At 34.2% G+C, this 12,328-nt stretch overlaps 1 protein-coding gene across 9 annotated transcripts in view; it reads right to left on the bottom strand.

Annotated features, from left to right (window-relative positions):
- FBXW7 (F-box and WD repeat domain containing 7) overlaps nucleotides 1-12,328 on the bottom strand; it is a 230,164-nt gene that overhangs the window by 24,522 nt on the left and 193,314 nt on the right. For 8 of the 9 annotated variants that reach the window (XM_044930530.2, XM_044930529.2, XM_025268177.3 and 5 more), the window contains 2 exons: nucleotides 7,318-7,400; nucleotides 4,210-4,351 (listed from right to left, as the gene is read on the bottom strand). In XM_044930530.2, the coding sequence (XP_044786465.1) occupies nucleotides 4,210-4,351; nucleotides 7,318-7,400 (225 nt within the window). Of the gene's footprint in view, nucleotides 1-4,209; nucleotides 4,352-7,317; nucleotides 7,401-9,789; nucleotides 10,207-12,328 lie in introns of those variants that run through there. The other variant, XM_006057571.4, reaches the window with a different exon arrangement.

Consider the following 12,328-nt stretch of genomic DNA (forward strand, 5'->3'; position numbering starts at 1 on the left):
CGAGCAGTGGTTATCAGTGGGGATGATCCTTGGCAGTATCTCATTAAGATATACATATTCTATGCTTTTAGGCAGTCCAGTGCCTGAATTTCACGTGATGAAGAACTCACTTCTCTAGTACCTCCAGAAGATGGCTATCTAGTCTGTTTGAACAGTTTCAGGACTAGAATACTTAGTATCTCCATTCTTCTCTGGGTCAGTTCTAATTGTTAAGTTCAAATTTATATCAAAATCCAACTCAAAGAATATGATCCAGGTTTTGTTTGCTGAAGAAACCAATAATCAGTCTGATTCTACTTTTACATAGAAGTCTTCAAGATGTTAGACAGAAACATTTTCCCTTAGTCCTCTCTGGCTACATACATGACCTTCTTCCACTCTTTCTCACCTAACAGGGCTTCTTGATCGGACAGTTTCAAATACAACAGCAAAGCAGTTCTGAATTCATTTACTTCTGGCACTATTCTGTTTTAATATTTTGTTGATTAGCAAATAAAAGAGATCCAAGTAAGTTAGAAAACATGTACAATTTCTAAGTGTTACCATAAAACCTAAGTCCTCCAAAAGAGTAGTTTTTACTCCACTTTTAATTTCAAAACACAGAAGTATTTTCTGTTTTATTATTGAAAACATATTAAGGAGTGTAACAGGTATTTTCAAAGTACATATAGCTTTAATACAATACAAATATGCTTTGACTAAAATAATGCTGATACTGTTAATCTGATGACATGGGTGTGAAGCTCGTGTTAACAGCCTCTTCTTAGGCCTGAGAAAACTGAGGCTCACAAAGGATACTTCTCTTATTTTCAAGTATAGCTTTAAGCACATTTACACGTTTTCTCTCCTTTGACAACTTTTTAGTGTTGTATCTGTTTCACGGAGGATAAGAACAATGGCAAGAGTGGTTACATAATATCAATGAAATTACCCAGTTATTAAGAGGCAAAGCCAGAATTGGTACTAAAAGCTTCTCCTTCTAAGTCAAAGTGCTTCTCATTATATCAGAATACTTCTGAATATCAATTTCAGAGAATGTTAATATACCTTTACCTAGTCTAACATCTGCAACTGAAAAACTATATATTAACACTCAAATGACATAAACAAAACAAAAAATGACCAATCCTCTGCTCCCAAATTAACAATCTGAAAGCATCAACCTGGTGTTGCCCAAAAAAAAGAATCAATGGCAACTGAAAATTCAAACAGTACAAAATTTTTGGACTTTTTTAGTTTTGTTTCTAATTGGCACTTCTATTTTAGAGTGGCATTCTGTTTCAATTTCCTTTTATCTATAATGGTGTATCATTTGTTCTTATTCAATGTATAAATTGAGTACAGAGTACTTTGTCAGAATAGATGGAGCTGGACCAAAACAATGCTGTATCACTGTCTTAGGAGCAATAGCAGAACAGTAAGGGGACAATTTCTCCCATTTTGCTTGTTATGCCACGGAAAAGGCCTCATTAAATGCCCCACAGCACATCTGTAGAAATCAAGCCAGTTTAATTATCCCTCAACTATACTACATAGGTCAACTCACGACTCCCCCACTTTACTATGAAATTATCTCTCTCCAAGTTAAGCATTAAAGCTTTGCAAGCCTTTAGGCAAGTGATTCATTCCTAGTTACTCTGGCACCAGCCCTGAAAATAAAGGGCATGAGGCACCACAATGAGGCCATGGGTGTGTGTCAGGCAGACAACGTACTCAAAGGATTAAGGTCTTGATCTATCTATCTAGCTGACCTTCTGTTGCTAGTAAATTTTTTTACTACAGAATAGTTATGTGAAAAAAATATAGTATTAAGCCTTCAGGGATAATTCTATATGTTAGTTTACTAAATATCATTCATTCTAAACAAGCTTTTTTTTTTAAATTTACAATTAACATTTCTGAAGTTGGGATGCATCTAATAATCTATGGTATCTCAGATCTGATGACCTCATGGTAACATGAGGACATTTCATTAAGAAAAGCATGAATGAGCTAAATAAGCAAACACTGAACAAAGGATTCCCTAAAACACCCTCAGTGCAAAATAGAGCAGAAAAGCTCCCTACTATATAGATGTTCTCTTAAAATTGGTAAAAACTAAATAGCTAGCAAAGAATATTCTGGAACTCTGAAACACTGGGGGGAAAAAAGGCCCATACTACATACAAAATAAGTTACAGTCTAGACTCCCTTCTGATAAGGTTTGCATATAAAATAAGTATTCTGGAGGGCGTCTACACTGATGATGAAACTGTTACTGATAGTGTAATCTCCCATCGTGTTGGGACTTTCCTATAAAATCACATGAACACTTCATGTTCTCGAGTGCTGTGCTGCTCACACTGTATGTGAGTGTAAGCACGACAATGCACACTCATGTTCTGTCTCCTGGGCTCAATCAGAGATGCTACAACCGTTAAAGCATTTCTTTAAGGCGTTATAAGTGTCTGAGTTCTTTTTCACCTCTAATGGTGGGGGGGATACACCTCTTTTTAAAAGAATGAGACAAAAAAATTTAGAATTCTGAGGGCATGTTTAGGAAAAGATTAAAATAAAATAAAATAAATCATGAACCTAAGTAAAAGAACTTGGATGAGGGGAGAGAATAATTCTTATGAAAGGTAAGTTTAATAACGAATGACTATGAAAACGAAACAAAAAGCTTTGTAATTGTAGTGGTTCATAATGTCTTAACAGTGAAGTGCAGCTTTCATGCCTCGAAGCCATAGATTCTCAAGTTCAGTAGCTGCTATTCTGGGCTAGATTAGTCTGTGTTGAGGGTGGCTGTCCTTCACACTGACCCCACCCATCAGATGCCAGCCGTGTCCTGCACCCCAACCTCGGCTGCAACGGCTAAAAATGTTTCAAGCACAGGAAAATTTGCCCCCTGTTGAGAAGTGCTGTTCTAACCTTTCAGTTGTCAACTGGAATAAAAAAAGGTTATTCTAGTTTCTCTGAAATTACCTGAAGAGTAGAAAACAATTTTAAAAATCCATTTTAAAGAAACATTGCTTCAAGTACGTATTCCAGCTACAGAAGAAAAAAACGGGGACATTTAGTATTTGCTCAAGTATTTAAAATACTGGGATTTATATAAATAAATGGGCACTTAAAAATCAGAAATAAATAAAATCCATAAAGTATCTTCTTTTTCAACCATTATTCCCCTAGGATTCAGAAAACGCCATCAGTCGAACAGTCAGACGTAAGGAAATCCATTCATTTACACTAGTATGCTGACTATAATCAGGGATGCCTTCACTTACATACTTTATATTATTTACCATTTACAAAGAATGTTTAATCCATGCCAACTACTTGGCTAAATACTTGATTTCTATGCATTATCTCACTAGAAGAAGAGATAAATTAACTTAATATCACTATCATGAGTTAAAAAATTCCTAAGATTCAAGGTTTGGTTGTAACCAATCTTCCTGGTAAACTTCCCCAAACTTTATATGCTAGTAAAATATAGTAATCAGAATTCTGAGCACAATAAGCTATATACAAGCATGGCATCTATGGAAAAAAGCTGCATCAACTCTTGGAGGCTATGAGGGTAATGGTGATGGGTAAAGTTACTACCAGTGACTAATACTCCTAAATGCTTAACTTCCAAACCATGCAGTTTAGAAAACAAGTACATTCACTAACACCAGAAATCCAAACATAAAAGAGAAATGAAATACCTTATTATCTAAAAAGCAATGAACAGTGCAAATGGACACTTGACACAAAATAAGGATTGAACCCTCTTGATTAACACAGTTAAAATTTAAAGTGAGTTCCTTTGTATTTAATAGCATATTTTAATTGAGATATACTTCACAAACATAAAATTCACTATTTAAATGTACACTTCAATAGCTCCCCACACATCCATCTTGCTGTGTAACCATCACCACTGTCCAATTCCAGATCACTTCCATCATCCCTGCAAGAAGCCCAGTGCCTACTGGCAGTCTACCCTCCAAACATCACCTAGCGATCACTCACTAATCTACCTTCTGTCTCCCATGGATCTGTCTGTTCTAGATACTTCATATAATCACACATCGTGTGGCCTTTTGTGTCTGACTTCCTTCACCTCGCGTATGGTTTTGAGGGTCATCCATGGTGCAGCATGTTCCTTTTCATGGCTGAATAATCCCTTACTGTCACAGCAACTAAGTGAAGCATTTCAAGCACTGTGTTTAGACATGTCACCTGAAACATTTTCAGCCATTCCTGGAGGCCTGTAGGTGGTTGCACAGATGTAATTCGGCGTCGTTGTTGCCCTTGACCATTGGCTGCTCTCAGGTCTCCAAAAGTTGTTGGTGTTGCTGAACATGGTACAAGCCCAGTGGTACTACAAAAATACAAGGGTGGAAGCAAAGACAGATGTTTATTAAGAATTATGGGCTCAAATAAGAATGAGATGATACAGTATATTTCAAACATCAAATTATTATTTTTACTTGCTTATTCCCAGAAAGCAAGGATACACAAAACCTATTCTGCTATTCTTAGGTAAGTTTCCTCCCTCCTACATAACCAGCTGTTTTTATCCCAGCACAGCTAATTGCAACCAAATGGTAGAATCTCTACGGCAAAACTTCAAGTTGTTGATAACATACAAATAATGTTAAAATACTTTCTTAGAAGATTCAGGTTCCACTTGTCTTATGACTGGTCTTTAGAACATTATTAAACAAAAGTTTAAATGTCTTTCATAAAAAGGTGTGTAAGACTTATTAATGCTTTAAAATATGGTTAAGTAGTAGTACGTTCAAAGGCTTTAGACATTTCACTGGTCACATTATTCCTTAAGTTTGCCCCTGATGCCTTCTAAATTATTTTGTATTTGTCTATGCTTCTCTAATTTTCTATTGTTATTATTAAGCTTAGTCTAGATAGTATAAGGAGAAGGAAATGGCAACCCACTCCAGTGTTCTTGCCTGGAGAATCCCAGGGACGGGGGTACCTGGTGGGCTGCCGTCTATGGGGTCACACAGAGTTGGACACGACTGAAGTGACTTAGCAGTAGCAGCAGCAGGTAGTATAAGAGTGAGCCTTGATTAGAAATGTATTTACTCAAACAGGTAGGTAGTGAGCACATATTATATTATAAGCAAAATTAAGTGAAATGAGATCATCAAAATACTTTTATCCAATAATTTAAATTCTGAGACAGTAAACACACACACACACACCACAAATCTGAAATTCAATTAATTCTGCCAACTAATAAAATAAGTAAATACTCTATTTTAGAGACGTGTGGAAAAAAGGAGCAGGAAGATTCAATTAACAAAATTACATTTGCAAAGTAATCTTCAGTTTATTGAGCTAAGACAGTACAGTGTTTAAAATCCAAAGAACATATAAATTGTATCCTGATAGTTAACTACTAAGGTCTGAAAAATTACTAATGAAGTAACCCCAATTCTTTTCTATCTAGCATAGCTCATTATTTTGCTTAAAAATGCATCTGTCACCAGAAAAATACAGAAAAATCTTCATATCTACCACTTTTAAATCTTTTAACCTTATTCATCGAAGATGGTCTCTTACATAAAACAATTAAATCTATTTTTTCTTCTATCAAATTTTAAAGGTGAGCTCTATTTTCTCCTCTGAAATGAAATAGAATGTGATTATAACTTAAATTTTCTAATAAAAATAATGAAAAATCATAGTCTCATTATTAGAAAATCTTTCAACAAAATTAAAGAACATCAAATATACACTGACCAAGTCTCTAAAAAGACATGGCAATCAATATGCTGTCTGGTTTTCTTTAGTAAGACTGTTAAACTTTCTCCTTTGCAGGTACTTTCTTAATAGAAAAAAGTGAGCAACGGAAGAAAAACTTTACTAAAACATGTTCTATGGTAAAAATTCAGCATTCATTTATAAATGGCCTTAAAAACAACTGAACCATTTAATACTTTTGCCCCGGTATTGGTCTTATTAATAGAAGACCAAAATTATATGGTTAACTGAAATCTATACACTAAAAAAATAGCTTACTTTAAACATTTAAACTCAGCATTCTCATCCAAGAAACAGTTTACCAAGACCAATAGAAAAAAGCAAAAATGAAGTGAACAGTTTCACCTATCACTCCGCACCCTCTGGTGAAAGTGCCAAAACACAGTGACATTGTCAGAAGGCAAAGCATAAGTAAGAGAGGGGGACAGTTAACATGGGAAAATCACAACAAAAAGCATTTTCTGAATAAGCAAGAAATAGCCTTATTGTTCTCTTCTGTATCATTTTTGCATTTTTGGTATATAAAACTGTTCTAATTATCATGATTTCTAAATTTCAACAAAAGGCATCTGAAAGGAATATTTTCCAGAACTGAATGAAATAAAAGTATAAACTGTTCCCTGGAAGAAAAGAGATGCAATCTGTAACAATGTTCAATCACAAGTCTGAGTAATGTTAATTTTATTGCATTTTAAAGAATAACTCTAAATAAAAATTTTGAGGGGAAAAAAAAGAAATGTCACCATCATGAAGTTCTTATGGTTTCTATATCTAATTTTCAATCATTTGAAGTGACAAATATGAGCCAACAAGACTCATAAAAAGCCCTTAAGATGCTTTTGTCATTTAAATTTTAAAACACCACATTCCAAATGACATCCAAAGCCATTTTTAATTGGCTGAGTAATAGATACTGTGCTTAAGTTAGCCTAATTAGTGTGAGAGAGGGAAAAGTTTTATACTGATGCAAAATCCAAAAATGATGGAATGGTGCAGGAAACAAGACTACAATTGTATTTAGTTGTTATGGAAACTATTCTACTGGTGTAGAAATGTATGTGTTAAAAACATAAGGCTTACGAAGCAAATAAAGGGCGGTTTCTAACATAGTAATCTCATGAAGTAAGATTTAGTTAGTAATTGTGAGGTCAACTTCACTGCTACTAAATGTATCTTCAGTTACCCATATATAACTATCTACCCTTGAACAGCTGTTGCTATAGAAACAAGATACATTTGCTCATATCCATATATCAGGACTTACTTTTTAAGAATTTCTTCAAAATTATAATTTAAAACTTTTGTGGATAAGAGAACTGCTGCGTGTGTCTTACTTCAATGTATTAGTAACAAAATGTATACCCACAGTGGTAGTCATTCTTCTCCTTATTTAAAATGTATGTTTCCCAATTTTCAGTGATGAGAAAATGTGCTAAATAGTCAACAGTACTAGTGACATTATAACTCTATGAGAATAAAGTGAATGAAAGCTTTTCAGAATCATCAACTCTTTAAAGAAACATGAGAATAGGGAGAGAATCAAATTATACTTAATATTACCTTGTATATTCTGAGACTTTGCATGGTTTCTTTCCCAAAGAAAAAGAGCGGACCTCAGAACCATGGTCCAACTTTCTTTTCATCTATAAGGTAAAACAAATGAGATATGTTAAAAAAAAAAATCACCTGTCCAATTATTAAATCTTAATGTTAGCATCAGTAATACTGAAAAGAAAAAGCCCTTAAATTTTCATATGTCTGCAAAATTAATTAGGCATAGCTAATTCACATAGAAAATAAATGTTTCTTCTATTATTTCTACTTTGTTTTACTCTTTACAAGACTGGAGAAGTGAATTTCTCCTCCTAATATTTGTGCAGAATAGGGTACGGTGATTTAAAAATTGAAACCCATCGTACATATTCCTTGAGAGTAATATACCTTTCATATTTTCTGGTTTAAGGACCAATACACGGGAATATGTCAAGTTAACCCACACAGAAAAGAACCATATTCAACATGCTGTTCTTAGTGATTTTCATTTTCCTTTAAAAGACATATTTAATTTCGAAATTAGAATGGAAGTAACAGTCAGTGATTTAAAACACATTATTACAGAAGGGGAAAGAGAATAATGTAAATAGAATGCTCTTGAAAAGTAATTATGATAAGGCATAAAAAATGACTGTGGGCAATGAGGACAGTACAGAAAGTAAATCCATAGTAAGAGGGAAATCTAGAGATCATACAGGAAAGGTAGGAAAAACCATCCGTTGATATTCACACAGAATACACAGCTCTACTGACTATGTATTATAGATACTCAGGACAAAACAATCTAACTTGAAAACCAACAAGAAAAACAGAAAGATTTTAAAAGAATGAGTTATGCATCTTTGTAAGATATATCCAACATTTGTAGTTTTAAAGTATTTCATTATGCTACATAGATATGTAATACTGTAAATATATTCAGAATTACATTTTGTCATCAATATTGAAATATCTACTTTTTATATTTTCCTGTTGGTTAATGGAGGTCATCTTACTATAGATATGTTATAAAACTATATAAAATAGGATCTGATGAGATTGAACAACTTATATTTTAGTAATCCTAAGATTTGTGCTTGCTAATTAATTACTATACTACTGAAAATGACGGGAAGCGGGGGATCCCCAGAGTGATAGAAAGTTATCCTCAATTTTATAATAAGGTGAAAACCCCTGCTTTGCAGTAGCCTTATTTTCTTACCTACTGCTTCACATGGGAACATCATAACACAGCATGCTACACTGTAAATACTAAAAAGAACCAATAAGACTCTAAAAATCTTTTTGAATCATATTCTAGATAATAAAAACTGTGTTTTTATCATCATGAAGAAAGTCTTCTAGAACACAGGGATTATTTTACAATGTTAGAGGCAAGACATGAGGGTATGACAAGCTCATCCACAATTTATACCTCAGTTCACAAAAATACCGACTGAAAGAAATGGAACTGGTCTTATTTCAGCCCTTCAGAAGTTTCTGTACTTCTAACATTGCTCTAAAGTGACTCCTCTCAAAACCCATTATTTTCTTTCTCCAAATAATTTTAATAAAAAGCAAAAATAAATGCTTCAATACATAGGGTAGCCACGTGTTTACACGTATATAAATTATAGACATACACACATACACAAAAATTTATTCATCAGGAAGGTCAGCACAGATTACCTTAAAAATCTATTTTTTATAACTTCTATGGATCCTCATTTTCAAAATTATGTTGATAAATTTTGATATTCATTGTAATTAAGTTAGGAATACTGGCTTTCAGAACTTCCGGGATATCTTGTAAATACATTGGTGCAAATGCCATTTGCCACTAAAGGCAAACTTTATTTCCATCTTAGAAATCCTTCAGTGAATAAAAATGCCCGAAATTCATTTCAAGGGAACCACTGAGAAACGATTTTCAAATTTAGAATATTTGATAAAATAAAGCACTTTCTGTATGACTATGTACGTCTTTTTTATTATATTGTTTACTAAAAATACTGACTTTAGAACCAAAAATTAATTCTGCAATTTTGAAGGGATGCAGAAAGTCAGTAAAATCTCTTTAAACATAAATCCCTAATATTCTAGTAAGAGAAGCAACCAAAGGAAAAAAAAAACCCACCCTAGATATAAGGCATAGAAAAATTAAAGGCAAAAAGGTTCACTGAAAGCTAGCTAAGGGTAGAGTATTTCCAGGTCAGCATTTAACAGAGCCACGTTTCTAAAGTACGAATATATTTTTAGAGGAAAAATTCTCAGATTAAAATACTCATTTTATTTTAAATGTAAAGCTTTTTTCAGCTCACGTTGTCTTTCCATTATTTGCTTACATTCATGATATAAAACAGAATACCAGACATCCAGCCACCCACCAAAATTAGAGGATACTGCAGCCATCTCTGATGATACAGATTTTCCTTCTCAGGCAGGCATACACACACACACACAAAATCATACAACACAGGAAGAAAACAGCTTACTTACTTTGTAAAAAATCATTTTTAGTGTGCCGTAGAAACCCATATTTTCTGGATTTTTCCCCTTCAGTGATTCTGTGCCCCCGTGTGTCCGGCTGCTTGGCAGTCTCTGACAATATAAACCTTTTTCAGGTAGGTATGTCACAGATTCTAATGTGGACATGCTCAGGCACGTCAGAAAAGGAAGATTAGGGAGCAGAACCGGCAACAAAACTCCACAGTAGAGGCAAATGCAGCTCAGTATCAAACCGCTTCTCGGGACACACATACATACATGCAGCTTGACTGAGGAGAACTCGAGGGAATAATGAGCGAGAACCGAGAAGATTATTGGAGGAGACTCTGCCCTGTCAAAGCCTGGACTGGAGAGATTCCTCCCTCAGCAGCAGAGGGATCAGATTACATCTTCCCTTGAACACAGAATGGTGCAGCCCAGGATTCAGCAATGCAGACTGCACATCAATTATATGGTGATCCGCTCCAGGGAACCCGTAAGCACACTGCGCGCTGAGCAGAGGGAGGAGGTGGGCAGTCAGGGAGACCGCCCCCACGCCACAGCCCCCCTCTCCCCTTTCAAACTTTCAGGAGGTTATTTCTACATTTTGTGAAACCTGCATATTTGAAGTTTTAAATGGCAAGCATCATTTCTGCAAATGAATCCTTTCAGAAACATTTTGAAAATGGAATGTATTTTCATCTGGTCCTCCCAACAGAAGCCAAGCAGTCTATGTTCACTAACTGCTGCCCTATCGCAGTCCTGGCATAGGCTGATCAGATTTGTCAAGTAGCTTGGACAGTCCAAGATGGGCAGTTGCAGAGGGAAGAATGAGAGAGTCTTTGAGGGCGATTTACAGAAAGGTAAACCAGTTTGGAACATACCAGCATTTGCAGAAATTATGTAATAAGTTATATTTCAACCTGCATATTTCTTATATTAACATTTAATATAAATATTCCCTATGCTTTTCCATCCCATTCATTTAAAACACAGTCTTTAAAAAAAATTACCATACACTGTCAGTCCTTAGTAATCCTGAGAGTATCTTTCTATGATTAACAAACTAAGTATATAAAGTCTGGCTAAACAGTTCTATTTCTCCAAAGAAAACAAAAACTCTGCTCATTGGAGAGTCTTATAATTACGTGTTCATTTAATTTTGAGTAAACAGGAGGCACTGGACTTCCACTTCCAAACTTATCTTTACAGTGTATACTGCTTGTCATTAAAAACGTATTTTATATAACAAAAGGCATCAAAGTTTGCCTGAAGGCAACATTTTTCTTAGAATGACTACTACACACAAGTCTAGATATTTCATCTTGCAACTTGCTACAAAACTAGCTTCCGAGGCAATTATGAGATTCTTTGGAGTAGAAAGGCCCATTATTAAGGGTCTAGTTAATTAACTCCTACCCTCCCCATTAATGTTCTTTATTACAAGTAAACTGTGTCCCTTGAGTTATTTAAGCACTTAGAAAGTTTCTTCAGGAAAAAGGAAATAACATCCTGACTTACTACATTTTAATACTTTCTGCTATGGTAATAAATGACTTTTGTTAGAAAAATGATTCTAAATGATACATAAAGTAGTATCATTTTTTAAATAAATATTTACCTTTTTAATTAAGACATTAAGTCAGAAAAAAAAGGAAATTAAGTCAGCATAAGGTCTTTCTCTTTAAAACATAAATAAGATAACCTAAAATTTTATGAAAATGTGTATCTTGGGTCTTTTCTTGGAAGTTATATTCTACATATTATTATTTTTTTTTAATCTCCTTACTGGCTCTTAAACTAATTCTTACCCTCAGAAACAATATGTACATGTACTCAACAAAAGTTGGTCTTCTAAATAAACAATTAACTTACTTCAAAGGAAACTTCCTTTTAAAAAGAGATGTTACTCTTGTCAAAAAAAATTCCAACTATTAAGAATGGACTCATGAACCCTTTTTTTTTTTTTTTAAAGCTTCAGAGCACTCAGGATTTGAAAAAGAAAAAGAACCTCTCCCCATTCTGGGCTATCTGAAGGAACTAACTGTAAAAGGAACACCTGAAATGTCCTCTGAAAGCCTGTCAGAGGACAAAAAGACTACCTATCAGTCACGGAACAGTGTACTCCTGGACTACTGTTAAAATCATGTCCTATCTCTAGCTGAACTAACCTTTTCAAATAAAGTCTACTCAACTGAGAACACAGACCAACTTTAATAAACCAGGAACACTGTCTCAAAATCTTGGACAGTTAAAGAAGAAAACATCTTAACTTTGTATATTCAATGGAATGCTCTTCTGGTTTTATGACTCTATGTATGGCTATGAAGTTACAGGAAAACCTGATTCCCACAAATGTATGTTTATATGTAGGTACGTATATTCACTTTTTAAATTTTTGAATAAGCAAAATATTTATATAGCTCAAAAATCAAAATGAAATACAAAAATAAACACTGAAAAGACTTTCCAACACTCCCAACCATCTATCTACCATGGTTCCCATTTGGAAATGATTTTTATTAGTTTGTTTATCCTTTAAGTGAGAATT

This window comes from Bubalus bubalis, chromosome 17, assembly GCF_019923935.1.
Source record: "Bubalus bubalis isolate 160015118507 breed Murrah chromosome 17, NDDB_SH_1, whole genome shotgun sequence".
NCBI classification, from domain to species: Eukaryota; Metazoa; Chordata; class Mammalia; order Artiodactyla; family Bovidae; genus Bubalus; species Bubalus bubalis.